The 25,550-nt window shown below is 38.0% G+C and overlaps 1 protein-coding gene across 8 annotated transcripts in view; it reads left to right on the top strand.

The window, feature by feature from the left end:
* HERC1 (HECT and RLD domain containing E3 ubiquitin protein ligase family member 1) overlaps positions 1-25,550 on the top strand; it is an 83,056-nt gene that overhangs the window by 25,487 nt on the left and 32,019 nt on the right. For 6 of the 8 annotated variants that reach the window (XM_083870686.1, XM_083870688.1, XM_083870687.1 and 3 more), the window contains 23 exons: positions 1,261-1,413; positions 1,592-1,724; positions 2,242-2,433; positions 2,949-3,170; positions 4,044-4,217; positions 5,448-5,562; positions 5,664-5,784; positions 7,086-7,257; positions 9,225-9,531; positions 10,595-10,715; positions 10,982-11,033; positions 16,949-17,220; positions 17,534-17,749; positions 17,840-17,960; positions 18,500-18,737; positions 19,647-19,840; positions 20,776-20,931; positions 21,164-21,270; positions 21,503-21,613; positions 21,696-21,872; positions 22,540-22,779; positions 22,975-23,058; positions 23,528-24,048. In XM_083870686.1, the coding sequence (XP_083726812.1) occupies positions 1,261-1,413; positions 1,592-1,724; positions 2,242-2,433; positions 2,949-3,170; positions 4,044-4,217; positions 5,448-5,562; positions 5,664-5,784; positions 7,086-7,257; positions 9,225-9,531; positions 10,595-10,715; positions 10,982-11,033; positions 16,949-17,220; positions 17,534-17,749; positions 17,840-17,960; positions 18,500-18,737; positions 19,647-19,840; positions 20,776-20,931; positions 21,164-21,270; positions 21,503-21,613; positions 21,696-21,872; positions 22,540-22,779; positions 22,975-23,058; positions 23,528-24,048 (4,199 nt within the window). The remainder of the gene's footprint in view (positions 1-1,260; positions 1,414-1,591; positions 1,725-2,241; positions 2,434-2,948; positions 3,171-4,043; positions 4,218-5,447; positions 5,563-5,663; positions 5,785-7,085; positions 7,258-9,224; positions 9,532-10,594; positions 10,716-10,981; positions 11,034-16,948; positions 17,221-17,533; positions 17,750-17,839; positions 17,961-18,499; positions 18,738-19,646; positions 19,841-20,775; positions 20,932-21,163; positions 21,271-21,502; positions 21,614-21,695; positions 21,873-22,539; positions 22,780-22,974; positions 23,059-23,527; positions 24,049-25,550) is intronic. The other 2 variants (XM_083870689.1, XM_083870685.1) reach the window with 2 other exon arrangements.

Genomic DNA, 25,550 nt, shown 5'->3' with positions numbered 1-25,550 from the left:
GTTCATATTAATTTCTTTTTTAAAATTAGAATTAATTTTTGATACTTTGAAGGGTTTTCTATTTCCCCCCCATGTTAAGGAATGATGCTCATTTCATTTATCTAAAGTAACAGTGTAACATGTATTTGTCCTTAAGTGGACTAAATCAGTTAAATCATCTCTAAAAATTTGGTTCTGATATTGCTATAGTGATATTTATTGTTTAAGGTGACTTATGTAAATGTAGCTGGTTTCGTATTAGACTATTTTACTGCTCTTGCTTTGGCTTCAGATTTTTTGGGAAGAGAAAATATAACACAAGAAATAAATTGATTGTATGCAGTGTATGTCAGTATAATCTCAACCACCAGGGAACAATAAGCAGACTCCAGGAGCATGAATCTGTTTTAATTAACTTCACTGGAGTGGTAACTACCTTGTAATAGAGCAGCAGTACAGGTCTTATTAAACACAGTGTGTCAGCCAGATTATTGTTCTTAGAGAGTGTAGAGGGAGCGTGAGACCAAATCACTGATTCAGCTTTTTATTCAACCAGCCAATTGAATTCAACAGCAAGAAGAAATCAGAGTTTTGGACTTCCCTGTCATAGTGTGGAGCTCCTCAGGGCAGGGTGGCAGTGTTTTCTTCTCTCTACACTTCCTTTGGTCTACAAGGTGGAACTATCTACTTTGAATTGGCTACTTGAAACTAACTCACTTTTTCCAAAGGATTCCAAAGGAAGTCAAGCAGCCAGCTATGTTCTCCTTCTCTTGCCATCCTAGATAGTGCAAACAGAGATTCTAATGTGAAATATCTTATGCATTGGCCAAAACAGGTCCTAAGTAATTATTCCTTAACACATTGTTCTTTGGGGACTAGGTTAAGAAGTGAGTTTTTTAATCTAGTTAGCCTAGTGAGGAATAAAAGTGTGGGCCTGATATTTCTGAGTCTGAAAGATTTTTAGCAGCTGCTAGCAGGCTAAAAATCTTTCAGACTCAGAAGTATCAGGTCCACATTAAAGCATTGCTGCATGCAAAAGAGACATTTTAAGAAATGTTCGCCTGATGGCTACCATAGTCACTCCTGTGACATCATAAAGAAATGGAATTTCAAGTTTATTTATCCCATGATCCACTTGATATTATTCAATTTCTCCAGTAGTTACAGGTGCACATAGTAAAGGTAAAAATGCTTTTTAGGTGATAATAAAGTATTACAGTAAAGTATTACTCTGCTTGAAGCAGAGTTAATTGTTATCGTTTCCCCCTTTTCTCTTAATAGGACCAAGCCTTCGGAGAACTGGAAAAAAACAGTGATAAATTTTTACTTGGTACATCATCATCAGAAAACAGCCAGCCTGCTCATTTGCATGAGCTTTTATGTTCCCTACAGAAACAATTGCTGGCTTATTGCCACATCAACAGTGTTACTGAGGTATGTGTCCTTATTTTTACCCTTTACGAGAGAAAAAAATAATTCAGTATTCATAAGCACCAGAATGTTGTAAGATTCCTTTTGAAAATCTTAATGACTATTTGAAAGCTGAAGTGACTTAAATAGTGAACACTTTATATGTATTTACAGAACTATTCTTATGTTTGTTTCCTTCTAGAATTCCAGCAGTGTGGCGCTGCTTCACAAACACCTTCAGCTTTTATTGCCTCATGCTACAGATATCTATTCCCGTTCTGCAACGCTGCTTAAGGAAAGCTCTTGGAATGGTAGTGTTGGGGAAAAACTGAGAGGTAACTATCTAGGAAAAAATCAGTAATGATGGCTCTGTAACCTTAGGGCACTTTTTTTTTTTTTGCTCCGGTTTAAATTAAAAAATCTCTTTCCTATATCTATGTAAATTAGCCATCCCAAGTCTCCCCCCAAAGGAGGACATGAGGTGTCTAGCCAGGACTCACATGTGGTTCATGTTTTTTGAGACAACATTTTGTGTGCAGGAGAAGCACAGACTGGAGATTGTGAATTCTCACTTCTGTTCACCTTCACTCCAGAATGTGAATGTGAACAGCATACAAAATGTGCATTATTGTTCGTTTCATTAGTTTTAGTTTTCTCTTTTTAAATTTCAATTATTGTGATTACTGAAAAACGTGTAACTAAAATAAGAGATTAATAATTATTAAACAAACCCATCAATTCAACCCTTATTAAGACATTCTGAGATAGCTGAGGTGTAATTCTTTGACTTGTTAAATTCTGCTTACGTAATTCCATAACTGTAACTAATTTGGGTTTTCTTCTTCTCTGCAGATGTGATTTATGTATCAGCTGCTGGCAGTATGCTCTCTCAAATTGTCAACTCATTGTTGCTGCTGCCAGTATCAGTAGCCCGACCTTTGCTGAGTTACCTGCTGGATCTGCTGCCACCTTTAGATCGTCTCAATAGACTCTTGCCTGCTGCAGCCCTTTTGGAAGATCAGGAATTACAGTGGCCTCTTCATGGTAAGTGTAATAACAAACATTCTTTTAATCTGAAAAGTAAACAATGGCACATTTTATAGTAGAATTTAGCTCTCCCTTTTAAGTTGGTTTTTTTTAAGCTATGTGTCTTGCTACATCTCCTTTTCAATTTCCTTAATGTATTAATATTCCTTGCTGTGAATTTTTTTTTCTGCTTTGGGTGCTGTTTCTGGTTGTATCCTTAATCTTCTATACATGTTTATCAGAACACAGAGAAGAATATATTAGAGCAAAGCAAGTTCTTGGGCAGAGTTTAAAAGAGCCTTTACTTCATGAACAGCTGTGCCATGAATGGTGGTGGCCTCTGCTGTGCTCTAGTTCCACTGTTCAGCGATCTGTTTGTCCTAGCTGCTGTTTCTTCAGTTGAAAGGTTGCTGGCTGAGGGGCAAATCTGTGATTAACTGGGAAATATTAACAAGATCTGTCATTAGCTTTGGAATTTTGGAATTGTTTGTGGCACCTCAGCATGAGTGACTAACCTGGCAGTGGCCTTGCAGGTGGCCCTGAGTTGATCGACCCTACAAGTATTCCCCTGCCGCAGCCTGCCCAGTCGTGGGTGTGGCTGGTGGACCTGGAGAGGACGGTGGCCCTGCTCATCGGGCGCTGCCTGGGGGGGATGCTGCAGGGCCCTCCAGTGTCCTCCGAGGAGCAGGACACGGCCTACTGGCTCAAAACCCCGCTGTTCAGCGATGGCATGGAGATGGATATTCCTCACTTAGGTGAGCTCTTCAGTGCCATTGCCTAATGGTCTGTGTAAATATGTGTTCAGGTGTGAAATTTCTGATGTTTCATTAGTTCTCTGTACTTAAGGTTTGTCTTTCAGTGTTCCTGTCTATTTGTGTAGTAATACAAAAGTTCCAAAGTGGTATTTAAGGTTATCGGTAGTTTATAAAGGGTCTTGGAAATGCATACACGAAAAAAAAAATCAAAATTTCTCAGTAAAAGACCAGAGACTTTGCACAGTTATTTGGAAATGTTTTACTCTTAGATCCTCAGCATTTAATAGACACTCCAGGAACTCGATTTTTCATATTACTTATTGGAAAATCTCTTCTATTTTGTTCTTCTTGCAAAATGAATTTTTTATTAATTAGAAACAATACTATTAATAGCAAACTTCATTCTTTATGAATTATCAACAGAATAATCAACAACTCAGCAGTGGTGTTCCAGTCATCCCTTCCTATCTGGATGGAGCACTTGCTTCTTTGTGCTCTGTTCCTCTTAGTTCACATCTCCCTCCTCCCTCCAGTTATGATTAGACTACTTCAAGACTTTTAAAAGACAGTGTGTTTTGAAATGGGTCCAAGCCGTAGTTGCAAGCATATAGCTTTGCAGTTCAGGTGGAATTAATGGTGCAGATTTTTGCTCTTGAAGAAGAGTTGGATAATGCTTCTAAATCTCCACAGGTTTTATGTAGATTGTATTTTAAGTCACTTCCCTATTTAAGGTGAATTTGTGGAGGGACTATATGTGTTGATTTTTTTTTTAACTAAGAGGAAGGTGAAAGGTGGTTTAAGTGCTTTTAGATAGATGTGTGTAATCCTCAAAATTTGCAGAGTTTAATTTCTTTGATGTTTCCCTTCTGTTAGACAAATGCATGAGCTCCTTGTTAGAAGTGGCCCTGTCTGGAAATGAGGAGCAGAAGCCCTTTGATTATAAGCTGAGACCAGAGATCACAGTCTTTGTTGATTTGGCTTTGGGTTGTACAAAAGAGCCAGCAAGGAGCCTCTGGATCAGTATGCAGGACTATGCTGTCAGTAAAGGTATGGTGTTGAAAATACCCGTGTATGTTGAAAGTAAGTTAAATCCTCCAGCTATGCTCCTAGCATAGTTCTGTATTTTCTTTGGCAATGATTTTTAATTCTACAACATGATAAACTTAATTTATTATTACGTTCCATGATCTTTCTTTTGCTTTTTCTGTTACTTACTTTTGACGCTGATTTCAGTGCTTGGCAAACATGTAGCTCAATGTTGTTTTTTCCCCTGAACTAGTAAGAAGAAACTCGTTTGCTTACTCAGTTGTTGTTCTTTTTATTTTCTGAGTAGAGCAGGGTGAAACTTGCAATAAAATTAAAGGGGAGGAGATGAGGGAAGGCAAAGTAACTTGCAAAAGATGTTAGGAATGGAATGAAGGGGTAAGTCATCCTTTGTTTTTCAAGTCTCTGGGTGGCTGGTCTTACAATAGTAATTGTCTTTCAGGCTTATTGCCTAAAATCTGGATTTCCTGCTCAAACTTTCCAGGTTCATTTTAATGAGATCCACTGAGCATTGTAATTGTACTGTAACTGCTGTATCCAGAGATAATTTTCTGTAGGTATAGCCAAGCCGAGCTAGATGAAGAAAAGAGCAAATGGTGTTGTGTGCCTGTTGAGAGCAACACAGGGAATTCTATTACAGGATTCCACAGAAGTGGGAATTCCAGTTAAAACAGTGCTGGTTACCAGTTTGCACGATCTGAGTTGGATGGGCTGATCTGTAAAATTTAGGCTGTGGAACTGGATTCCTTAGAAGTTGATGTGGGTCTGCTCTGTTCAGCTGACTGGAAGTTGTACAGTCACGTTAAGTGTAGCATCACAGGCAAAATCATGGAACTTGCTGAGGAGCAGGTGTGTTAGACTAGACTTACCTATGGCCAGGTACGTTTTGTCATTTCTACAGCAATTCATAAGGATTTATCGATAACATTTAACAAAACAATTTATTATTACTCTCCCCCTTTTTTACAAATATGTTTGTTTTTTTTCCCTGTGGAAAATTATGGTGCTTTGTGAAAGTTTGCTTGGCAGTTCAGTTATTTCATAGCGGAGCAATATTATTTTCATAATGGTTCTTTTTAAAGCGGGGAAAAGTTTTTTTTTAATTAAAAAGTCAGTTCCTTAAAAAAAAAAGGAACTTAAATGGCTCAAAATATTGAATACAATATTGAAAAACCAGATATTTTTGTTTTTTGGGAACAGTAGCCATTTTTGATGAATCGTTTCTGTTTTCAGATTGGGATACTGCAACTTTAAGTAATGAATCACTCCTAGATACTGTGTCCAGATTTGTCCTTGCTGCTCTTCTGAAACATACGAGTTTACTTACTCAAGCTTGTGGTGAGAGCAGGCAAGTAGCTTAAAGCTGCTTTTAAAAGTTCAGCTTAACTTATTGAAGGGAAGTTCATGTGATTTTTTTTTTTTTTCTGGCTTGGGCATGATATTCTGTAGGTACCAGCCTGGCAAGGCCTTGGCAGAAGTTTACCGCTGTGTGTATAAAGTTCGGAGTCGCTTGCTTGCCTGCAAGAACATGGAACTTATTCAGACCAGGTCATCCTCCAGAGACAGATGGGTAAGGCTGTGCATCTCTTCGCAGTTCTTCTGGCTTTACTGGTTATTAAGAAAATATTACATAATAGCCAATATTTTTTTCTATCCTGTTGAAAAACCTTCATGAGTTTCCAAACGAAAATGAGCAGGGTATAATTAGGAGTCCATTCGTCTGGAGTATGTGATATTAAATCAATTAAAGCAAATGATTGGTTGGCATCATTTGACCCAAGCCCAGCCTCGAGCCTGGTTTTCCTCTCTTCCCATATCTAGAAGGCTGGGCCATAGAAACTCTACAGTTTAGCTGGAGATGGCTCAGCCGTGTTGAGCAGGCCACAGCTTTGTCTGGCTGCCATTCCTGAATCCAGATTCGTTATCTGGGCCTCTGTTCTCTGGACCTCTCCCTTCCCCTTCCTTGCCTACACCTTCCTTCCTGCATTGCCGCATTATCTTCTTAGTCCTAGCATTACTTTAGAGCAATTTGTCTGATACAAGAGCACTGGGCCTGAAACTGGCGACTTCTGAAAAGCTTTATTAAGCCAGATCAGCATTAATGGTGGAAGTGTTCGGTGAATTACAGGGTTGAGGACTGTTTGGCAATACAAAGTAGTCCTTTAAGCAGGTTTCTCTGATAGGATTTTTAATTATGGTTTACAATCTACAAGTGAGATTTTTTAATGAACAAAATCCTCATGCAACATCAGGATTAAGAGGCTTTTTAGATTATTCTAAAGCACTAGCGGTGCTCTTTAGAAGTGTCGATATGTGTCCTACTTTTGATTAGTATTACGTATGTATCTTGCCCACTTCCTTCTCAGTATAGGAGTCTACATAGCTGCAAGAGACTCAGCACTTCTGAAAGCATTGGGTGTGCATACAATCAGTTCTGTTACTCCCAGAAGTCCTCAAACTTACGGATGCAATACAGCAAATCTGATATACGCAGTAGATTTGTTGCTTCAGATTTAATGCCATTTGGAAAAAGTGCCTGGTTTGCTTTTGCACAGTATATCCAGGCTTATGGTCTCTAAAGGCTTTGGTGCTGAAATGCCAAAATTTGACTAGTGTCTAAGTAAGCGCTACAAGGACGCGTTTTTCTGCAGATCATCTGAGTCATAGTTACAAAAGGAAAATTAAATTTTCCAACTTGAATGTTTAAAACCTTGAATGTAAATAACTGTCATTGTTTATTTCATGTCATGTTTATTTCAGAAGTATTTCTTGATAGGAAGTAGCCTCTTATTCAATACCTGTGTCCTTGTACATACATCTTTATTTTGGTGAGAATTAATTTCACTTCATGTCTGTATTTTTTTAATCAAGATGCTAGATAACCAAGAATCTGCTGATGTTGATACTCAAGAACATTCTTTTACTCGTACAATTGATGAAGAAGCGGAAATGGAGGAGCAGGCAGAACGTGACAGGGAGGAAGGACACCCAGAACAAGATGATGAAGAAGAGGAAAGAGAACATGAAGTTATGACAGCTGGTAGTAAGTACTGTGTGTATCAGTATAATGTCATGTGTGTCAATAATGCCATGTCCTTTGGAAGGACAGTGTCTTTTTCTCTCTGAGGTAGAACTGAAAAATTATTTTAAAGGTTATGGAAGATCTGTCTGCAGAAACATTTTGGGAGGTTTATTTTTTTACAATGATGTAGTATTTTTTGTGGTTTGGGAAAGTGTGTAGATACAAAGGGATGTGAATACTAAGCTAGTTTGCTGCAATTCAGAGCATCTGACATATACCAGCACTTCTATATGCACTGTCTACAAGACTACTTGGTTTCATCTTGTTTTCTCTAAGGTTCTTGTCATTAGATCTCTGAGTTTCTTTCCATCAGGATTTAGATAAAGAGTTTTGGCTCTGTTTGTATGTGTTGTTATTTTATGTAATAAGCTTTGAAGGGTAATGTTATTCTGACGTTTGGAAACATAACTGTTGATAATAGTGGACTGTGTTGGAATCCACTTCTGCCTTTGAATATCTCTGCTCATAAAAATGTGGAGATTTTAGTCAGAGTTTGATATTTTTTGTAGTATTTGCCATATTTTTCCTGGGCCTTATAAACATCTTGTTTAATTCTTCAGAAGATAACTTGAAAGAGGTAATTTTCACAAACCGTTGTTACACCGATTGGGGCTTGTAGTCCTACTTGATGAGGGAGTTAATCCTTAATTTTTGTGGTTTCAGTAAAGCAACAGTCACACAAGGTTGGTTTTTTCTCTATTGTGAACTGAGTGTTCTCCAAGACAGCATTTATGTTAGCCTTGGAACATTTCTGTAGAATGCATATAGCTTAAAAAATGAAATTGGCTGACTTGAAATATTTTCCATAGCTGCACAGTTTTCTTTTTCTTTTCCAAATACTGTTCCTCTCGATAGTGTTAGAATGTTAATCTTTTTCCAGTCTTTGCTCTCATCTCTTGTTTCGTTGACAGTTTCCTCTTAGGACTCCCACATTTCTCTTTGGGACCTTATTGACCAAAACATATGTTAGACCTTTAGTTTTTTAGGATGTGTCATTCCATGGACAGTGCAGTGGAGCTGAAGTGAACATTCATGAGCTTATTTGTGGTTCTAGAAGATTTACACGACACCTGCTCAGTGCATGAGTATGTTTGGCCTGCTTGATTTGCAGTTACTTTGGGCAAATGCTCGGAGCTCTCAAATTCCACCTGGACAGAGCTTCAGGGTCCAATAAAGGAAATGTATCCAGAAACATCCAGACAGACAATAGTGTTACATTCATAAATAAGTAGGAAGATGACTCTCTTCTGTTCGTAAGGGATGCTGAACCCGACTTGTGGAGTTCTATTATTATTCATAGTGAAGGAAGTATTTAGTTTTACCTTTGCCTTTCCAAAGGGGACCTGAACCTTTAAAATTAAAATTATTAAATCAAGAGAACTTTAGTTCTTTCGACATAGATGAGGAGGTCTCTTACACATACTCTTCAGAAGACTCTGATCCTTTAGACTACAGCTGAATTAAGTAAAGTGTAGGCTAAGAATTTTGATAGGATTTTCATTGTACTGCCCAAAGTAATAAAAGCCTGAAACTATTCCAAGCATCGAATTGGAGATAATCTGGTGTCTGCAATACAGATTTACAGAAGCATTATTTTATATACATCTACTAAAAGGCAAACGTGAAATAATCTTTCTCTTTGATGCCATTCAAACTGAAGTTGGTTTGCAGTAAGGCACTCAAAGCTTTGGTGTTCTGTTGAAGTGCGTTGTCCTTCGTTTTCAAGTTAACGTTGTGTAAATGTTTCATTTAACTCGTTTGCATGACTTCTTTTATGGCACTGTATTATTATCGTGTTCTTTTACTGTTAGAAAAATATTAGTTATTCTTTATAGTGGGACAATTTTGACCCAAGATGTAGATGAATATTTTATTCTCTGTAGCTTTGTCTAGAAGTTAAGACTTTCTTTTTGTGTTGCATGTTACAGAAATATTTCAATGTTTCCTATCAGCCCGTGAAGTAGCTCGCAGTCGGGATCGTGATAGGATGAGTACGGGGACGGGGACTAGACTTGATGATCCACCTGCTCAGTCTCAGCAGGAACGAAGGATCAGCACAGATCTGACAGAAGGGCAGGATGTGTACACTGCTGCCTGCAACTCTGTGATCCACAGATGCGCCTTGCTGATCTTGGGCGTGAGCCCTGTCATTGAGGAGTTGCAGAAGCGAAGGGAGGATGGGCAGCTCCAGCAACCTCCCTCTGCTGCTCCAGAGGGCATCGGGCTCATGACCAGGTGGGCTTTGCTGACTCTACACCATGGTTAACTCTTCTCTGCTCCGTTTAGAACTGATTAAACAACCCCAGTTTTCCTCTGAGGATTATTGCAGTTTTTTAGAAGAATTTTTTTTTTCTTTAATGCTGAGAACAGTGTTATGCTTCTGTTGAAAATAGTGATTTTTCTCAATTTTCCTTGGCCATGCTAGCTAAACATGAACATTCTGTGTGGACCTTATTTAAGTGTCAAAGTTGGGCTTAATGGTAAATAGTTCATATCATCAGGTTTACAGATAGCATGAGGCACTTGGAAAAATAGTTTATTTTTCCTGTAATTTGTTTGTGTTTGAATTTTTATTTACCATATTTCGGTTTTTGAACTGTACCAATGTGCTATATAGGAATGTTAAAAAAATTTGTATATGTTTAAAACAAAAGATTATGACAAAAGTAGTTTTTCATGATTAAGTTTTATAAGTATTCCTATCATAGGCATGGGAAGGACTTGTTGTTAGGTGTCCTGTTTTGATATTTTAAATTAAAATATTGATGGAAAAGATATTAAGATATTGGAGTGGGAAATTTTATATATTCAGTACCCTTTTACTCTTTTTGGAAATCTAGTCCCTAAAGCATGGGTGGCTGCCTCTGTCATTGTCAAAGTAGCTTTCATCTCCAGCATATCAAGTTTAGGATGCATTTTATGGGTGGATTTTTAATAAGTTCAGTGCATTTTCACCCGCTTACTCTGTTTCTTGTCCTCTCAGCTCAGAGTATTTCTGTTTACTCTGAGTAATGCTTACCAAGGCTTTAGAGCAATCAGTCATTTGAGGCTGACATTTGTTCAGTTGACCGGTAAGGCTGTTAAGAAGTAACAAAATTTACTAATACCCTTTATAAACATAACTGAAGTCATCATACCACTCTTTTCCTCTTTAATGTGGTCTTGTGATATTCTGTGATATCCTCCTTCCCAATAAAACCACAGTGCCTACTAAATTTGGCTATCAACTCTTACCTTTATATAATACAAGCATTTTTTTCTCTGTGTGCGCCCCTGAATGTGTGTGCACCCGAAGCAGGAGTGAAAGTCTTACAGCAGAAAGTCGCTCGATCCATGCAAACTCAAGCTACAGACTGATGAAGTCAAGAAGTGAATCTGATTTGTCTCAGCCGGAATCAGATGAGGAAGGTTATTCACTGGTAAGTAAAACAGCATGATTTATTTAGGAATTGTCAATAGACTGTTTAGATGGGAAGTGCATCTGAAACATTTGTTTAGCACTGTGTTTTGGTACATTAATTCATCATTGTTAAGAGAAAGCACTGACGGTAAAAAAATTTGAAATAATTACAGCTCTGTTAACTGTCTCACTTTTATGGGTGAGGGATGAAATGTAAATACTCTAGCGTTATGCACCACCTGTGATCACCTAGGAAATGAGGCTTTTATTAATCTTTTAATCTAGAGTGGAAGACGAAATGTTGATTTGGATTTGGCAGCAACACACAGGAAGAGGGGTAAGTTCTATTGTTTACCTAGTGAATACTAACCTGATAAATGTTAGTTTCTTAAGTTTAACTATGTTTGCAGCTGCATACAGTTAACAGTTACATAACAGGTGTTAAAATTGAGCATTTAAAAATAACACCTAAAATAATTGTTACCTACTCTATTGTGTGAAGTTCTGTTGCTTTGTGGCTTGGTTATAGTAATTCCTTGGTTATAACTCTTCATTCTGGTTTCTAGAATTGTAATGGTCCTTTGAAACAAGTGAGGTTTTCTGTTAAGTGAATCAGAAACATGCATTCTGTTTTCACTCATGTGACTTCAGGAATAAATAATTGTGAGAGTAGTTTATGTGAAATGTTCTATTCTTGTGCTAACAATGAACATTTACCATAAAATGTGCTTGAACCTGGAAAACTTCAGTTCAGAAGACACTGCTTTACTTTGCGTCCTTTGAACACCAGCACACCTACAGAACCAAGCAACTGTGCTTTCTGTTGCTCTTTATTACTGCTTCATACTGGGGAATCTCAGTGAGCTCCGTGATAGAAAGTGACAGAGGGACTAAAAAGTCCCATTTCCATCTTGATGATGCAGAATCTGTCTGAGAATCATGACTCAGGTCTGCCGTATCTTTAAAAAACATGGGACTGTGCAAACAGGAATTAGGTTGAGTTATGATATGCCTCAGTAACAGAAGCCTCGATACTTTTGGGTAAGGTAAGAGTTCTGGTTTAAAAGGCAGAGCAGAGTACTCAGAGGTTTCATGCCTTTTAAAGTCTTTTGGAATTGCTAAGGGTGCTGTCAGTGGCAGCACCCATTAGATTGCAATATTTAAGTAATGTGGAAGGAGGTGCCTTGTCCATGCATAATCAATTGAAACAGTTGAACAAATAAAGAAATGCACTAGAGCTGCTTTTACTGTGACAGCAGATGTGTCATGGCATTCTCAGGGTTAGAAGATCTATCAGAAGGCCTCTATCAACTCCTGATATGTAGGATATTCTTTGGAGTCAGCATTTTTAGCTTTACCATTACTCTGACACAGAACTCTGTACTTGATATCCTCTGTGTCCTAAAAGTAAGCTAGGAAATGATCCTGGATTAAGTCTCAGATACAATATGTCTCATGATTCATGGGCTGTTGTTTAGGCTGATGTTGTTTTGGTCATGAACCTTGGGAAGTGAGGAATAGTGCAAGAGTAGACTTCATCAAAACTTTTATTACAGCAAGAAGATTCTCTACCAGGTCTGAACACTGAGGAGAAACAGGAGAGACAGTGAATGTGTTCAGAACTTAAAAAGAAGCTCAAATAGCTCATTTGCAAACTGAACACTGTCACAACATGTACAAATGCCTCTGTTTTGGTACTGGAAGACTTCCTTGGTAGTTAACACACAGTAATGTGGCCTTGTCTGCTTGTGCTGGATGATATATATGCCAGTTTTGGTTGATAATCAATGCCAGAGTCAGAGAATGCAGCATGCACCTACAGGAAAACATTCTTCCTACCTGTGCCAAGTTCAGGAAAAGATCTACAAATATTTGAGTGATAAATGGATGGGCTGTTCAGCTCAGTGGTCTTCTTTATCGTCATTTGTCTCTTGTGACCTGTCTGTTTTGTGAATCCTAATTATTTCCTAGAACTGAAGCATGTCCCAGTGTTTGGTGAGGGTGTAACCCCTTGTCACATGGATTGTCACCCCTTGTCACATGGCCAGCTCAGTGCAGTATCAGCTGTAGATGTTTGTGAATCCCCTTCAGTTTTATCTTTATTCTTGTGGTGTGCTGTGACTAATGAAGGAGATAATACTGTGAGTTCCTATGGTCTTGCAAATGAGTATGGAAGGGAAAACATTCTCTTTTAACTTAATTAACACCTTAGCCACTCAGTCCAATCTTTATTCTAATTGCCTTCTTAATCTATTTGGTCCATTCAGAAAGAGAACTGGGCTATTCCTGCTTTAGCTTGAGGATCCTTTGAGTATCTTGTTCCTTGCTATTATTCAGTTATTTCTGTACTAGTAAACTTTTCCTTCCATCCCTACAGAAAAAGTCTTTTTGAGTAATTTTGCAGTAAGGGGTGATGAGCAACACATTGTTGTTTTGCCCTTGTATTTAAGCCCTTTGCTTTTTCTGTTGCTTAGATTAATTTTTTCAATTTTGCAGATCCAGAGAGTGTGCCTGCAGATGTTGTACATGTTGTGTACAGTGCCTGTGGGTGCTTCACCCCACGTTAGGTACACAGCAGTAAGGAAAGCACAGCCAGTAGAGCAGTCACAAAAAGCTACAGATCAGAGAGCATCCTCTACTCTCAGCTTTTCATCACCTGCAACATAACTCAGTGAATTTCAGTGTACTTGTGTGTATTGCTGTGCCTTACTGACACAACTGGGCCACTCAAAAAAACCCCAGCAACTTAACTGAAATCCAGATGGATTTGAAATATTTTAGTGTACTTGCAGTAATGAATTCTGCCTTTGAAAACTGACAAATCGTGCTTAAGGAAGGGACTTGAACATACAAGAATACACACATGAATGTATACAGATGTGCTACAGGGGATTATTTCCTTTTTCCATGAAGGTGGAGAATTTAGAAAGACTTATATAGGCTGTATTCGTGCCAAACAAGAGTAAATATTCTTTCCACATACGCTGCTGCTTGATATATTGTATTGATTGAGATGAGGCTGATAGTTCAAGTCAGAATAATACGAGGCAGAGATTTTATGAGTATGTTACCTTCTGTTTCAAATGTCTGCTTTTGTCTTCTGATTCTTGTGTGGTGTAGTGTATTTACTCCTTTTTGGCCACTTGAGCCCCAGAAAAAAGAAGAACTTCAAGCAAGTAACTGATGGCATGTTTATTTTTTATCTCTATAGCTTCCCTACATATGTTTTGTTTTATAAAGTGTGCATTTCAGCTGTGCCACATTCATTTAGAAAACTCATTATTACAAGCTGGCTTATAAAGACAAGTAAACTTTTTTTACTGTAAGCTTCAGGTTTACTCGTCCATGCAGCTCTGTTCATGTGATTGTAGACGCTTCTGGAAACGCTGCACCGCAATCAATTCTGTGTGATTGACATTACACAGAATCAAGCTGAGCTCCAATGTAGTTACACATTTGATTCTTCTGCTGATATGTAATATCTTCAAGAGGGAAAAAATTACTTTTAGGTCTCTGTGCCCTAATGGTTAAACATTTTTAGTTCTGAAGTATGCTCCTTTGATTTCTGACATATTTGTGTTTAAACTCTCTCCTTTCAATTATAACTTCCGTTGTTTTACATTTAATCTGTAACTCATAATCATTGCACTTTTAAAATTAGAAACAATTTTACATTAGTCTAACATTAAAACATTCTTGCTAAGGTCTTAATTAGCTAAGACCTCATCCTTTCTTCAAATAAGATATAACGGGGTTTTATTAATACATGGTTGGGTTTCTTATGAGGTTTGTTGCCTGTCAAAACTGAATTTTCTTCCGATGGTCTATAAACCTGTTAAGTTTTCCTTTTGCTTATGATTTAAGCCACTGGATTTTTTTTGTTTCTTTATAAATGCATTGATTCTGTGCTGTGACATGGTCCAGTGTGGGGCAGGTGGAGGGGAGGAAGCTGAAGTCACTGTGGGCTGCCTTGAGCTCTCATGCTGTAGAGAGGCTGAAGGGCTTATGGGGCTTTTGGAAAGAGCTGTTGCTGTGTAGGCAGTGGTTGTGGACTTGGAGAAGGTTTAGCTGTGCTTCCTGTGGGCAGTCAGAGGCTTCATTTATCCTCTCCCATGGGCTCTGTTCACCATGCACTTGCCAGGAAACCACCTCCTACAAAAAAATGAAATTTTAGCACCTAATTGTTCTGTTCTGTCTTATTCATCTTATGTTTCTCACTCGCCACTTCCCCATGTAACTTAGATTTTAAAGGAAAGCTTTAAAGCAACTATTCTAAGAATTGATGTTAAAATTAGAGTAAGGTGATCTGTCTTTTGTTTTAAATATTATTGCCAGTTATAAACTGACTTTTAAATGTTATTGCCTGGTATAAACTGAGGTAAAATTGAGTAACAGAATTTCTTTAAATTTTTTCGTAGTAAACATGACAAAATAGGTTGTTCTTTGTAAACCATGTAGTCTTACTGTGTTATGTAAAGCAGCAGAGATTAGCAAATTAGATTGCACTTTGAAAAGAAGTGTTTGAACATGATCTTTGCATTATCCAAAATAAACACGAGTCTGTATAACTTAAGTACTGTGATGGTTCTTTCTGAATCCATAGCAGTCTGTGTAGTAGGAAGCATAAGGAGTACTATGGAAATGCACATTAACACTATTTACTGAAAACAACATGGGATCTAAACAGGTTTTCATAATTTATAGCCCTGACAATTAAATTTTTGACACTTATGTAACCTGGTTGATGAAACAGAAGCAAAATTTCATGGTATTTTGAATATGTAAATTACATGAAAGTACAAATTGTGACCTGCAGGTGCTGACTTATTGGAGAATAACAACATTTTGCCTTTATTTCAAGAAAAAAATTATGTGGGTTGGTAGGAAAGTTAACCCAAGTTCAAAACCTCTGTGTCTGTCTTTGCTTGTGCCTATGAGCAGCTGCTGTAGGTAGGCAGTGTTTAAAGGAGGCCCTGAAATTTGGATCTGGCTGTTACCATTGGAACTCAGCCTTATGATGAAAGCAAGCTTTGGACAGATGAATTCCTACGGATTTGTGTGACTTTTCCCTGAAAATGGCTATTTTTAATAATGCTTGAAGCTGATACCCTGCAGAAAGATCTTTAAAACTGAAATAATACAGATTTGTACCAGTACTCTGAGCAGGCTGTGATTCTCCAAATTGTAACTTTACTGTACACAAGGTAAATAAATACTTAAATTTTTTTTGTACCTTAAGTAAATAATCCAAACTAAAACTTCAAAGCGAGTTTAAATACAGTTTAGGTTTCTACAGAGGTCTCCAGACACTGTCTCTCTGTACAGATGGGAAGTTCTTCTGAGCAGGGTGTGCCTTCTTGTAATACTTTGCATGGCTCTAAGTGGGCAAACAGCACTTAGGCATCAGTTAGTATTTTCCTCCTTTTCTATCAGTTAGCTGCTAATGAAGTTATGACTTGAGTAGCATGGCACTCATTTATGCCAGGGAGAGAGTTCTAGCAAAACTCTCTTGGAAATGAGATCAAACCTGTGGTGGTAAGTTCCAGTGCTGCAGACTAATGACTGATGCTGATTTGAAGAAGTCCATTTATTAGTAGCAGTAAAGTTTCAGATAATGACATGTGGGTGATAGGAAATACTTGAAAATTGACTTGTGTAACTGCCAGATGAAAGTGATCTAACACTTACTCTAGGTAGTGGTCAATATACATGCATCTGTCTTGAGTCGAAGCAAATTCTCCACTAGTCTAAAAAATTTTTTCTGTTCTGTTCTGCAGTCGTGAATTCCATAAATATTTCATTCAAAATAACATTGTGCTTTTTCAAAACTACAAAATGCTGTGATTAAAACTAAAACCATTCTTGCTTTAGGTTTAAACCTCAAAGTAAATATCCAAGTGCCTAAGTTGTCTTGGTAGAAAATCTTTTCTTTACTGTTTTGTCATTTAGCTGCAAAGCATTTTTATTCAGTGTTCTAGCTTTAAGCTGAGCAGTTTGAGTGGCTTCTTTTTGTTTTTTCACGTGTCAGCTTGTTGCAATAGTGCTTAACATTTAAAAGAAGTACAGCCTTTTCTTTAAGGAAATTGCTGTAAATTTAAATCAAGTGTTTTGCTCTAAGTTGCTTAATGCATGGTATATTTAACATGAATAATCATTTTTCACCTGTGTCAGTAGCAGCAGCTCAGTCTTTACCTACTGCCAAAATATGTTGCTGAATTGGAGTTGATGAGACTTCCTTTTGTGTATCTTTAGGAGCAATACATAGTCAAATGGAATCTCTGAGTGACTCATGGGTTCGACTGAAACACAGCAGAGATTGGTTATACACATCCTCCTACTCATTTGTTGAGTCTGATTTTGATCTCTCAAGATCCCTTGGAGTTCATACTTTGATTGAAAATGCTGTTAGTTTTGTAAGTGGAGATGTGGGAAACTCCCCAGGATTTAAGGAACCAGAGGAAAGTATGTCCACCAGTCCACAAGCATCAGTAATTGCAATGGAGCAGCAGCAGCTGAGGGCCGAGGTAAATTTCAGTTTAACAGCTGTTCTTACTCTTCATATGTTATGCTCATTATAGGATTTTTTTTTTAAAACAGTGTCCAAATTCTATCTGTTAAAGTAATTTTCCTTCTTTTCTGTTAAATATCTTAATTGGAATTGGGAATGTTATATAAACAAACAAACAAAACTGAAAGTGTTCCCTTTTTTAGAAAAATATGCGAAGGAGAAAACAGTGACCTCGCTCATCCTTGCTTGCAGTTCATATGATCCAGTTTCCATTTCTAGGGGTGCTGGCTACTTACTTAGTATTGTCTTTTGCCTGCCTTTATTTTTAGCTTCGTCTGGAAGCACTTCATCAGATTTTGGTGCTTCTGTCAGGAATGGAGGAAAAAGGCTGTGTGCCATTAATGGGAAGCCGCCAAGTACCAGGATTTCAGTCTTCTTCACTGCTTACTTCTGTTAGACTCCAGTTTCTTGCTGGCTGCTTTGGTCTGGGTACTGTAGGACATTCAGGGGCCAAAGGAGAGAGTGTAAGATTGCATCACTACCAGGTGTGTACTTCAGTAGTTTCTGCTGTTTCAATAACCCAATGATAAAAATATCTCATTTTTAAATAATATTTATTTGTTTGTTTGGCCCAGGATGGTATCAGAGCAGCCAAGAGGAATATTCAAATTGAAATCCAGGTGGCTGTGCACAAAATCTACCAGCAATTATCTGCTACGTTAGAAAGAGCTCTGCAAGCTAATAAGCATCACATAGGTAAGTGAAAAGCAGATTTGCAAACTAGATGTTCTCTAATGTGCAGTAGAACAGCTTATATGTTTTCCAAGGCAGACTTTGAAATTAGTGACCAGAATTCAGTGAACTACCTATCTGACTTCTTTTCTTAAAAGAGAGAAATCTGCATTTGTTGGTAGAACCCAGTGGCTATTCTTACCTGGGTTGCTTTGGTATTTCGCTTTGAGAAACAATGTGAAACAAGTACCAAATGAAGTATTTTACCCAGTTATCCTTACCTATCCTTACCTGGTTTGAGATTTAGCCTCAGAACATATATATCACAAACTAGATCTGCGTGCTGCGCTTTCTTGGACAATTTTGATGCAGAATTACATTGAGTTAAAGAAGAGTGCAGTCATTCATCAGAAAGGCTACCTCAAAGTGTCTGACAACACTCACTTTTTCTTTGATAATTTAATTAATTAAATTATATTTTAAAAATAATCTGCTGATCTTCTGACTTAGTACTCTTACTCTGAACATCTTATTAATTAAAAACAACTTTATTTTAATCTTAGAAGCACAGCAGCGTCTTCTGTTGGTGACAGTATTTGCTCTCAGTGTGCACTACCAGCCTGTCGATGTCTCCTTGGCCATTTCCACGGGGCTGCTGAATGTGCTGTCCCAGCTGTGTGGCACAGACACCATGTTAGGACAGCCCCTGCAGCTGCTGCCCAAAACTGGGATTTCTCAGCTCAGTACAGCTTTGAAAGTAGCCAGCACAAGACTGCTGCAGATCTTGGCTATCACCACAGGGTGAGTGTCCCTTGCTTTCGGGAAACTTCATCACTGAGCTTATCAGCACCCTTGAAAAATCTGTGAGGACAATAAATGTTGCTTAGAAATACATAAGTGAAGGGGGCTGATTGGAAGAGTAGCCACATTATTCATAGGAAAGATGCATGTAAGACTAACAAATATTTTTGGTGAGTGTTTGAACCTGAAAAGTTCAGGTTCAGTCACAACTTTGTGGTCTGTAAACACTGTATTCTAGTAATGCCCACTTCACTACTTCAGCTTTGTGTGGAGGTGTGCTCAGTTGATGTGATAAGACTTTCTGTTGCTGTGTAAAAATCATTTGTGTAGAAGCAATACTGATAATGTTGGAGTTCCTCAGAGCAGGACATTGTGCTTCTTTCCAGAATATTAAATAATTTTCTGAGAAATAGTGTCTCTGCTAGACCATGGGACAGCATGTAAAGTCCTAGCAATATTTAAATATTTAGTCTTACTCAGTAAAGAAAACACCAGTGGCGAAAGTATTTTCTAGTTGAAGCAAAACTATTGTTTGATATTCAGTACATCCATCTTCCTTTCAGTCTTTGTACAACACGTTGCATTCACCTGCCAAATCTGTTATATAAAACCCTCAATAATCCTACACCCAAAAAATCCCCCAAATCCCTGGAAACAGCACCCCATCTTTAGAAATTGCAGTGGAATTATGATTAATTAACAGAGTTGTTCCTTTTTTCTCTAGATAAGACTGAAAACTTAACCTTTTGACTCCAAAGATCAGACCGTTTTAATTTGTTTTAAAAATAGGATTAAAATAATAAAAAGAATCTAAGCCTGTAGTGGAGGATGAGGAAAAGTAACCTGCTGCAATTACTGTTCCTCAGATCAGCTCTCAATTACTCTTACTTTTTCTGTGTGTGTGTACAGAACCTATGCAGATAAACTGAGCCCAAAGGTGGTGCAGTCCTTGCTGGATTTATTATGCAGCCAGCTGAAGAACTTGCTATCACAAGCTGGTGTGATGCTGATGGCTTCCTTTGGAGAAGGGGGAGGTGAGGAAGGTGAAGTGGAATCAAAAAAGGTGGATTTGAATGGGGATAATGAGAAGAGAGACTTCAGAGGTAATTATCTACTTAATTTCTGTTACAATTGTAAAATATCAGGAAACATAACAGAAGAAACCACTGAATGCTGAAGCCGTCATCCACTCTATTGTATTGGTTTTTGTTGGGTCATTTTTAATTCTGTAAATTAGATTAAAGTCATCAAAAGATTTTGTGCTCAGTTCAGATTTATATAGAATTGATCCACAAAACTGCAAGGATAGGGGCAAGCTGAGAATAAGAATTAATTCATTGGGTTTGGAATTAGGAAGAGAGTACAATTTTCCTTGAAAAATGCATTGGTAGTTGTAGTGTTTTTCATAAACGTGGTCATAGGAATCTAATTATCTAAATTTCAAACTCTAAATAAATACAGCTTTATTCAGGAAATTGTTGTATTTGCTTTGTATTATGCAGTTTTGCAGTGTGAGTGGGTGGCAAGAAGGTAACTCTACTGTGTCATATGGAAAAATCTGCAGCAAAAGATTTTCTGAAATACTGGTATCCTCAGGTAGCTTGCAATCCCTTAATGAGCATTTTGAATTTTGGTGGAAATTGTGCTTGAAGAATTTTTAACTGTAGCTTGGTTTTAAGTATACATATGTTTTTGTTCATGCTTTTAACTGTCTTTACTTTTAAATAATGCAATCTCTGATTAATTAATGAGATAATTAATCAGGAATTAGAATATGAGGTCTTCCCACAGAGGTCTCCCTCCCTTACATTGACCCACAAAAGTTTGATGTTACTTTCTCTCCGTGTCTTGCTGAGGAGCAGGAGTGAGAGCACTGCTTGGTGGGCACCTGCCAGCCAGCCAAGGTTAACAGCCACCCAGCACATAACAACTGATCATTGTGCTTTTACCTGCAGAACAGGTTGTTTGCAGTAAGCAGGACTACCATTTAAGTTCGAATATTAAGCCTGTAAATGAAAACTTCGCTTTAACTTCCTAGCTGCCCTCCGAAAGCAACGTGCAGCAGAATTGCACCTGGGAGACTTTCTTGTTTTCCTGCGTAGAGTTGTGTCTTCAAAAGCAATTCAGTCCAAGATGGCATCTCCAAAGTGGACAGAAGTCCTTCTTAACATTGCTTCCCAGAAGTGTTGCTCAGGTATGATCGTGTCAAAATGTGCTCCATGGTTACTTTGCATTTCTGTAGTGCAGTTCCAAAAACTAAGCCCTTTTAGAACATGTATTACATAGTGAGTGTTCCTCGTTAACAGTTCAAACCAACTGATGTATGGGTGTGCAGAGTTCACACTCTGGGCACTGGGGTCATGGAGCCAGGGGCAGCCCAAAGCAGAAGTAATGTCAAGATTATTGACGCATTGTTCCATCTTCAGGAGTTCCCTTGGTTGGCAATCTGCGGACTAGACTGCTTGCACTTCACGTACTAGAAGCTGTGTTACCTGCTTGCGAATCTGGCGTTGAAGATGATCAGATGGCTCAGGTCTTTATATTTTGTTAATAACTTTCACATTTCCTCAAAAAGTCTCTTAAACTTCTAAATGTTTCATAGGTTTTAAAATTCAAATCAAGCAAGGCTCAGTGTAGTTATTTGTTAATCTAAGAACACTAAATATTTTGATGTTTATACCTACAAAGCAAAGTAAAACTATATAATGTTGCTGTTGTCCTCATGTTGGAGTTAAAATTATCTGAATTCTGTCCAAATGCCCCAGGTTGTTGAACGATTGTTCTCACTTCTGTCTGACTGCATGTGGGAGACTCCGATAGCCCAGGCCAAACGTGCAATTCAAATAAAGGAGAAAGAACAAGAAATGAAGCTCCAGGTAACAGTGCTTGTACTTTGTCATGTGACTGAATGCAGCTGAATTACATTTTACGACAAACGTTTTGTCCTACTTCTGGTAGAAGCAAGGAGAGTCTGAGGATGAAGATGAGAATCTTCCCATCCAGGAAGTGTCCTTTGATCCTGAGAAAGTTCAGTGCTGCATAGTGGAGAATGGGCAGATTCTGACTCATGGAAGTGGAGGCAAAGGATATGGCTTAGCATCCACTGGAGTTACTTCTGGGTGTTACCAGTGGAAGGTAGGTTGCATAACTCTGTATTTCTTATCTTCTCTCTCATTGTTTTGTAAATGTGCTATGATTTATTAACAGCAGCTGCCCGTGCTTTTCACTTTTGATGTGATTCTTGAGTAAATGGTAGTGTTACATTTATGGTTGGACTCAATGATTGTAAGGATCTTCTCTGGCACTCAATGATTATAAGGACCTTCTCTGGCCTAAATCATTCTGTGATTTTCAGTCCCAAGGGAAGAGTTTGTGACTGCTTTTGAGTGGTGGGATTTGAGTGTTTCAGCATGCAGATTTTAGACTGTGAATGTGTATTATGTGTTTTTAAGGGTACTTGTCCCTAAGGTCCATAGTCAGCATGCGTGTACGGTTTTTGCAAAACATACCTGCTGAATTATGTAGGTTTAGGATTTTTTTTGTATGAAAAGGTTTTACAAAACATCTTTTCATGCAAAAAGACACATGTGCCTGACTGACAAGAGCAGTGTTTAATACATCATTTGGAGGGATTTTTTAAAAATGGTTTTACCATATAAACTTACTGTTTTTTCTCATTAAAAGCTTCTGTGAAAAACATTTAAAAGTAGACATGCATATATGTAAGGAAGATTTTCATTGCTTTGTTGTGTTAGTGTGTATTCCTGACATTTTTCCCCTGTGTGTTTGTTTTGCCTGTTAGTTCTACATTGTGAAGGAGAACCGAGGCAACGAAGGCACTTGTGTGGGAGTGTCTCGCTGGCCTGTGCATGACTTCAACCATCGCACTACCTCAGATATGTGGCTCTACAGGGCCTACAGTGGCAACCTCTATCACAATGGAGAGCAGACTTTGACTCTGTCAAGCTTTACCCAAGGAGATTTCATCACATGTGTGTTAGATATGGAAGCAAGAACTATTTCCTTTGGTAAAAATGGAGAGGTATTTAACATCAATTAGTTTCTTGGTGGCTTTTTTTAGAATGGTAATGTGGTACGGATAAGCATGAGAGTTATAACCTGTGGCAATTTCAGTACTTAGAAGATTTGTAATACAGACATAAATTTTTCATGTTTCATATTTTTGCTTGTTAAGGTGTTATAAGATTGCAGGGTTTTTGTTTTGTTTCTTCCTTAGGAGCCAAAACTAGCTTTTGAAGATGTGGATGCAGCTGAATTATACCCTTGTGTTATGTTCTATAGCAGTAATCCAGGAGAGAAGGTAACTTAAATGTTCATCTGTGGAGGTTTGCTGGTTTAGGCTTGTATAAAGTCAGTATTCATCAGAGCAGCCTGTATGATGATGCTGCTTTGAATTACTGACCAAAATGTGTTGCTAATACACAGTGTTTTAACTATTATAATCTATTGTAAATTGAAAATGTATTTTACTATTTAGAATAGACTTAAATGCTTCCTGTTCTACACAAAAAATTCTATCCCCCAGAAACCAAGGAGAGCATAGTATTAAGATTTCTAGATGGTTTGTGTGAAAAACCATGAAATATGTCATTTCAGCATCCTTGAGTCTGAAGGATGGAGGTTTTGCTCAGTGTTAAGGTGCATTTCCTAGGGGGAAAAAAAGACAGTGCTAGTAATTATTTCTATTCAGCAGGCGTCTCCAGTATTTATAGGAAGAGCCTATTGAGGTATGTTGAGAAGATAACTTGTAAACTGTTCTCTTCAAACAGGTGAAGATCTGTGATATGCAGATGCGTGGGACCCCAAGAGATTTGTTGCCTGGTGACCCCATCTGCAGTCCTGTTGCTGCAGTTCTGGCAGAGGCCACAATCCAGCTCATTCGAATCCTCCATCGCACAGACCGCTGGACACACTGCATCAATAAAAAAATGATGGAAAGACTGAATAAAATCAAAACATGTCTTAAGGAAGCAGGTCAAAAACTGAAGAAAAGTCGCTCTGTTCAAAGCCGAGAAGAGAACGAGGTAAGAGAGGAGAAAGAAAACAAAGAGGAGGAGAAAAGCAAGCACAGCCGGCATAGCCTGGCAGAGCTCTCGGAGCTGCAGCTGAAGATGCTTTGTGTGGAGGTGTGGCCTGTCCTAGCAGTGATTGGTGGAGTAGATGCTGGACTCAGAGTTGGAGGTCGATGTGTCCACAAGCAAACAGGCCGTCATGCTACCCTGCTGGGAGTGGTGAAGGAGGGCAGTACCTCTGCCAAGGTCCAGTGGGATGAAGCAGAGATTACTATCAGGTATGCCTATTTTCTACACTTTTCACTATCTAGTGGTAGTGGTTTGTGGTTGAAAATCCTTTGAAGTAACCTATTCTTTATATTAGAATCATGCCAATCCATTGCTTTAAGTGTTGACTTCAGCAGTATTGAAATTAATGTTGCCTTGAAGTAGTGTTCATTCTCCCACTTGCCTTTGAGTACTCAAGGATGGAAAGAGATGCTTCTTTTCCCACCTGTCTTGCAGAAAAGCCTTCAAAGGGAAAGCACCTTGGAAGGAAGCTGAAGTGCAGCATCTCTGAGCTTCTTGGTGCTCTCACAGGAATTACCTGTGTTTTTGTGTGGAAAAGATTTGATTAACATAGTTTCTTGAACTCCTTCTGCTTTTAGGTGAAAGAAGTCTTTTGAAGAAATTGAGCAGTGATTTTTAATTTTTTTTTTCCCTGCCAGTTACAATTATGTTCTGAAATAGCTGAGGTCACTTTACTTTTCCGGTTGTTGCAACATTATGTCTGTTTTGTCTTTGCAAAGGCTGTTGTCACTTTGACTAAATATACTGAACTGCAATCGATTTAGTTCCAGATATTAATTCTTTCAAGTATTCCCATTTGACAGTATAGCCTTAAAGTAAGAGTGCCCTTAAAATAATTGGAAGCCTTATTTGAGTGACGTGGAACTGCACTTGAACAGAAGCAAGCTTTTGGTAAAGCATTTAATTAGGTTCATGTTTTGCCTTTTTAATTAAAACCAGGCTAAAGGTTGCTTTCCTTTTTAGGTAGAAGTTTACACTATAAGATGGGAAAACTTTTTGAGATAATAAAAGGGGGATTTAAAAGTCATTTATCTGCTGGATGTATGGAAAATACAAAGTGCATGGAAATATGGGCTGGTGAATTTTTGTCCTGTTTCAAGTTAAAATTAGTCAAGTTTAACAGTCCTAAATAATACTAGAAAATATCACTGAATATAGATGGATAGATAGATAAATGTGTCTGTTAGGTTTTCTGGCCCACACCTTTTAAAGCTCACTGTCTGCACCAGATGATCTGTCCTGATGCACCAGAGACAGAATCGTCCTGAGCTCTCAGTAGTCTGCTTATGATGATGAATAGCTGAGGTCAATCAAAGCTTTTCCTTAATGTTTAGAAGTTTTCTTTATAAGCTTTTATATCTGTTAACATTCAGGTATGATGATATTTACCTTCAGATATTTTTTCTTAATAAAAGTCTGTTACATACTTCTGATAAACAATATATCCAGAGCCTATGTCAGCACAGAATTGATAGCTTCTGTGGGGCTTCTGGGTTTCAGTGCTTGTTGTTGAAAACCTGTGTATGCTTTGTTGCATTTGCTTTGAAACCATATCTCCCTGTTTTCTGATCATAACCTCATTTCCCCCTTTGCATTTAATTTACAGAATTGTTTTTTTTTTTTTTTTTATTAAATATATTTTACATCTTATTTGCCTACATTATTTCCTGTATGTTCCTCCTGTCTCTCCCTCACTTGCTTTTTCCTGTGT

This window comes from Zosterops lateralis (assembly GCF_965231275.1).
Source record: "Zosterops lateralis genome assembly, chromosome: 13".
Taxonomy (NCBI): domain Eukaryota; kingdom Metazoa; phylum Chordata; class Aves; order Passeriformes; family Zosteropidae; genus Zosterops; species Zosterops lateralis.
The sequence above is the reverse complement of the archived record's forward strand: the minus strand, read 5'-3'. Positions and strand labels throughout refer to the sequence as shown.